The sequence below is a fragment of the Hydra viridissima genome, unplaced genomic scaffold (genome assembly GCF_058129835.1).
Source record: "Hydra viridissima isolate aposymbiotic clone 2 unplaced genomic scaffold, HvirCarnegie_v1 scaffold_9, whole genome shotgun sequence".
Lineage (NCBI taxonomy): Eukaryota > Metazoa > Cnidaria > Hydrozoa > Anthoathecata > Hydridae > Hydra > Hydra viridissima.
This window is the reverse complement of record NW_028324308.1, coordinates 12,243,582-12,249,651: the sequence shown is the minus strand read 5'-3', so window position 1 is coordinate 12,249,651 and position 6,070 is coordinate 12,243,582. Positions and strand designations below refer to the sequence as shown.

Below are 6,070 nucleotides of genomic sequence, written 5' to 3'. Positions count from 1 at the left end.
GGGCGCTTTAAATTTCATGTCAAATAAGTTAAAGAGTGTAAAGATATTACAAGAATAAAAAAGAATTGAATAAATTTTAGAAAGTAATTCACTGTTACTGTAAATTTATTGAACTTTACAATTTGTACATTTGATAATGATTTTGAAAACAAAGCACTAAGGAAATTCTTGGCATTTTTAGCTGTTTTTATGTATGAAATGGGTTTTTCAGCACATAATACATGTTGACCAGTTAAAGATCACATGCAAAAGGTTTTCAAAACATTTCTTTACTTTGCTCACAAATCCTCAGGGCAAAATTTATGTGTAGAATAAGCACAAATATACTAGAGTAAAAAACGACAAGATTTTTTAGAATTTTCATCAAAAAATCTGTGAAAATTTCTCTACTAACTTCAAAGGTAGTGGTTTAGTTAAAAGAATACTTTTGAGGCACTAATAGCACTGTCATATAAGGTTTTATATAGAAAAAGGTGCATATGCTGTAAGTAGTGTTCAATTAAGAATAACAGTTTTGACTCCCGAAACCAAAAAACTGCTATAAAATCCATACCATTAATCATAGACCAATAAAATTTGGTGGCATAGGCTTCAATGCCACCAAATTTTATTGGTCTATGATTAATGGTATGGATTTTATAGCAGTTTTGCTACGTCAAAAAATAAAGTAAATTTGTTTCCATTTTTGTAACTTCAAAGTCATTTTTATCCCGCAGACCTAAAAGATTTCAAAATTATCACCCCATATAAGTGGCATTCTCGGGTCAGCTAGGTTGGCAATATCGGATTTCATGATAACAGTGTATTACTGTTTTTTTAACACAGCTGTGCGTCAGTGGTCCTTAGCAATGCCTGCCAACTCCCAATAAAATAGTGTAATTTTAGGCTCATAGCATTGGGGATGTCTTGCGGGACCAAATAATCTTAATAAAACGCAACTTAATGAAATATATTAACTTTTGCATTAATCATTCTTTAATATACTTTTGTAATGATATGGATGTAATTGTAACACAGCTTTTGCATTAATTTTTTTTAATCACATATCACTTTATTCGTTTCTTATTAGTTTAAATATATATTCCCTATTTAGATACTAAATAAGTAGCTGATGATACTGAGAAAAAAAAACTTTTTTTAAGAAATCTGTTGTTTTTTTTTTTTAAATACTTAAAAAATAAAATTAACATTAAATGGATAATACAAGTCGACTTGAAGTAAACTTTTAGTAAAGCCATAACCTTATTGGAAAATCCAGGTTCTAGGCTCCCAAAAGATTTTGCTTCTAGCAGGTAATGAAAAAACTCTTCTTAGCTTTTGAAATCTTGTAGACTGCGATAAATAATCCTCAAAGCTAAAAGTTTATCTTTAACAGAACAACGTTTTCCTTTTTTTAACACGGTTATTTATACGTAATTGATTTTCAAAAAATTGCAGGTGTGTGTTTGTTAAAAACCTTTTAGATAAATTGATGATATGTTCTATTGAATCATCACACTTTATTAAGAGTATTTGCTTTAACTTTAGGTTCTCTAACTTTTGAGTCGACAAATCTTTATTTGAGATAACAAATGCTTATAACTAAAAGAGGTTTTGACAGCTGTTACATTACTTGTACTAATAGTTTCAACTTCATTGCTTCCAATAAATTCAACTTTATTGTTAATTTTATCTTGTAAATGGAGTCTGATTCTTGGTTGTTTTCTCTTTAAATTTAAGAAAGATGGTTGATTAGGAAAATTAAAAATTGTTGTTACAGCAATTAACAGTGCGCTTTTACCACAATTATTATTGGCAAGATAGTATTGGGAAGAATCAAATTATAAAAAAATATTTGTTCACAGCAAATGAAATAATTAAGATTAAGTTCTTCGAAAGATTTTCTATCGAGATCAACGACATTTACGAACCCAATGTTTGCATCTAAATATAATTTAAAAAATATAGATTAAACGTAATTGATTTGGTAGGATTATCTGCATCATGTTATGTATTTATATTTAACATTTTAAAATATAAGTTAGACAGTGTTTTATAAGTCTCTTTAAAATTTGGATATACTAGTTTCTTAACAAATTTGATCTGATTGTTAATCACTTACTTATTTTGGTTCTTTGGAAAACTAAAAAAGGTACTATTTCCATCATTCTTTCGATGCTTGTTTACACAGTTGATGGCTGAACAAAAGATTGGCTTATTTAATATTGTAAGTGTATATATAAAATTATTATTATTATTATTATTATTATTATTATTATTATTATTATTATTATTATTATTATTATTATTATTATTATTATTATTATTATTATTATTATTATTATTATTATTATTATTATTATTATTATTATCATTATTATTATTATTATTATCATTATTATTATTATTACTATTATTATTATTATTATTATTATTATTATTATTATTATTATTATTATTATTATTATTATTATTATTATTATTATTATTATTATTATTATTATTATTATTATTATTATTATTATTATTATTATTATTATTGTTTTTATATATATATCATAATATTATGTTTAGAATATGGTCCCGCAAGACATCCCATGATTCAATACACAGACAATTACACTTAAATATATGGATTTTTAGCCGAGTTGGTAGGCATTGGTCCTGAAGAAAGATCGAAGTTAGTACAGTGTTGTCTGATACTACGGAAATTAGTAATCAACTTCAAAAAAACTTTTGCATTTTTTCTAAAATATCAGATCCTCGCGATTTACCTAGACACAGTGGATTCTATTGGACAGATTCCTAAAAACAAAATTGTTTTTATAATACAAATATCATACGTTGTTGATGGTAACGCCTGATATATGAAATTTATTGTTAAACAATTTTTTATTTATACTGGTATTAATTTTTTGATTTTAAATTACTGCTATTATTTTTTCAGGGAGAGACAGAGAGAGAGAGAGAGACAGAGAGACAGAGAGACAGAGGAAGACAGAGAGAGAGAGAGAGAGTGAGAGAGAGAGAGAGAAAGACAGAGAGTGAGAGAGAGTGAGAGAGAGTGTGAGAGAGAGAGTAAGAGAGAGACAGAGAAAAGAGCTGCACTTTTTTTTATCAAATAACTTATTTCTTTGTTGATAGTTATATGCACTTGTTCCGAATTTTCCATTAGATTTACTACTTTTCAAGAAAATTAATGACTGCTTAATTATTGTTGCTTTTTTGTTAATTAAGTATCTTTTGTGTGTTTATACACACCTTGCTTTATTTACATACACACGCGTGTGTGTGTGTGTAAAACATGATATTATTATATAGATATAATTACTCAGAGATGACCTCCACATACTACATGGATAAAAAAACAAAAAGAGAGAATGACACCATAAAATAGTATTTGTATGTTAGAAATTCAAGAACGTATAGTTAAGTCACAGACCTTGAAAAAAAAGTCAGAGTTCGTAACATGCATTTCGAAACTTTCGGTCTCGACATTTAGGTTTCGCAGGAAATTCAAAAAATAATGTCGGAAGAAGATGGCGCGATTTTTGATCTGTCGCAGTTGAGAAATCTTGTTCGTCAATATATTGATCAGCATATGTACAATACAGCCTTGTTTTGGGCTGATAAGGTATATACATTATCAAAAAAAGAGCCTCAAGATTGTCTCTGGCTTGCTCATGCGTTTTTTTTAACAAAACAGTTTTCTAGAGCCGTCCATCTCCTTAAAACAAATGGTCTTATTTTAAAGAATTCAACAGCTAAATACTTAGCAGCTCGGTGTCTATATGAAGAAAAAGACTTTAAATCAGCCCTAGAAACATTGGAGTCGGAAACGAATGATAAGTTAGATTACAAAAGTCTGAATGGGGGTACTTGTAACTCATCTGTTGAGAGAAACAATAGTAGTAGTGGGAACTCATCAGTTTTTTCTATTCATGGTAGTAATAGAAAACTTGAAAGTTCGATAGCCCTTCTCAAAGGAATGATACATGAAAGTTTTGAAAATAAGGTACTTGCCATTAAATGCTATAAAGATGCACTTCAACATGATGTCTATTGTTTTGAAGCATTTAACTATCTTGTTTCCCACAATATCATGAATACTTCAGAAGAATGCTTGTTCCTTCAAACTCTTCCTTTTTCTCAACAATGTAGTGCTGAAGAAGAAAAATTGCTCAAAGTTGTTTATGGGTGCAAAATTAATAAGTTTTCATTGAGAGTTAATGAACAGCTTCCATTACATTTGGAGTTACTCAAAGATAATTTAGATTACATTGTATGCAATGCTGAAAAGTATTTTAACAGCTATCATTACAAAGAGGCTTTTCAGTTAGCGTCTTTTGTTTATAAAGCTGATCCTTTGCATGAATCATGTTTGCCTTTATACATTTCATGCTTAGTTGAGTTTAAGATGAAGAATGAGCTTTATCATATTGCAAATAAACTAGTTAATAGTTATCCCAGTAAAGCAGTGTCATGGTTTGCTGTAGGATCATATTACTTACTAGTTAAAAAAAATGAACCTGCTAGAAAGTATTTCAGTAAGGCTACTACATTAGATATGAATTTCGGTCCAGCATGGCTGGGATTTGCGCATAGTTATGCCAGTGAAGGAGAGCGTGATCAAGCTATTTCTGCTTATTTTAGTGCATCCAAATTAATGCCAGGATCTCATCTGCCATACTTGTACTTGGGCTTGGAATATTCTCTTTCAAATAACTTTATCTTTGCTAGCAAATTTTATAAAGAAGCACTTGCAATATCACCTGATGATTTACATATTAGAATTGAGCTAGGAGTGCTAGGATATGAAAATGGAGAGTATAAGCAAGCTGAGATATATTTGTTAACCTCTTTAGAAAAAATTGAGAAAATCGATTGTAATGCATCAGACATAATAGAACCCCTTTTTAATAATCTTGGTCATGTCTCACGTAAATTAAAAAAATTTGATGAAGGAATTATGTTTTATCAGAAATCTCTGTTGTTAAATCCAAAATGTTCAAGTACTTATGCATCTATTGCTTTATGTTATTTTTTAAAGAGAAATTTTAAGAGTGCTGTAGAAAGTTGTCATAAATCATTAGCATTAAAAAAGCATGATACAGTAACACTACAACTCCTTGAACAAGCTCTTGATTGTCTATCACATTCTAAAGACCATTTGCTGCTTGATGAAAAAGTTGTTTTCAGTGATATATCTGAGTCAAGGCTTTCTTCTTCATCAATTGATTTAAGTTGTGCTTCAAATAATGCAACTCCATTAATAGAAATGCTTGAATCATCAACTATTGAAATGAGTGATAGTTTGTGTATGTCATTAGATCTTTCAAATGTAAATATATCTATATAGATTTTGTTAATTTGTTTGTGTTTATACCACATAATGTTAAAGTTAGACTTCTAGGTATTTGAATATTAAATATTGTAATAATATTTATTATCAGCCCATGTATTACATATTAGTGATTTAAGTTTTTTTTCAATAATTATCTAATTTAATCATTTTTGAAGTGTTTGGTAAAAAGCTAGTAAAAAAATGATTCTATAAGTTCTTTAAAATATAATTTTTGCTTAGTAGTATTAATTTTTGATTTGCTTTTATTATCAGCTGTATAACAAAAGAGAATTACAAAATATAATCAAACAATTTATTGGATGTTGTTGTTCATTAAATTATTTTAAGATTTATTAAGATTTTCAATAGAATGAAAGAATATGTAAAACATAAATATTAGGGTATTTTTTTTAACACTGTACTTCACATTTGCTGCATCCTTATAATATGCTCAATAAAGCTATTTTAGCATTTCAAGTTGCTTAAGTATTATTAACAAATCCATACACATTTGTTTGTTATATATCTATATATTAGTATTATCAATATACACACATGAAGTATTTTACATAATTATTATTGATAGTATATATGCACACAGACACACACACATCAAGTGTATTAAAGTACATCAAATATTATCGTGATCACTTATCATTTATACTTACATTAACAATATATAAACATACATAATTAAGTATATTTAATCATGCATATGATATATGTAGGATCTTCAAAGAAGTAATT

General features: G+C 27.9%; 1 protein-coding gene and 1 long non-coding RNA gene across 2 annotated transcripts; both read left to right on the top strand.

Moving 5' to 3' along the window:
- The first annotated feature begins 1,567 nt into the window (after nucleotides 1–1,567).
- Nucleotides 1,568–3,193, top strand: LOC149884100 (uncharacterized). The gene is made up of 2 exons (XR_016455357.1): nucleotides 1,568–2,206; nucleotides 2,554–3,193. It is a non-coding gene; the product is annotated as an uncharacterized LOC149884100 (long non-coding RNA).
- A 111-nt stretch (nucleotides 3,194–3,304) lies between these two features.
- LOC145185642 (cell division cycle protein 16 homolog) lies at nucleotides 3,305–5,639 on the top strand. The gene has a single exon (XM_080061605.2). The coding sequence runs from the start codon at nucleotides 3,506–3,508 to the stop codon at nucleotides 5,336–5,338; it is 1,833 nt and encodes a 610-aa protein (XP_079917731.2). The 5' UTR covers nucleotides 3,305–3,505; the 3' UTR covers nucleotides 5,339–5,639.
- The last annotated feature ends 431 nt before the right edge of the window (nucleotides 5,640–6,070 follow it).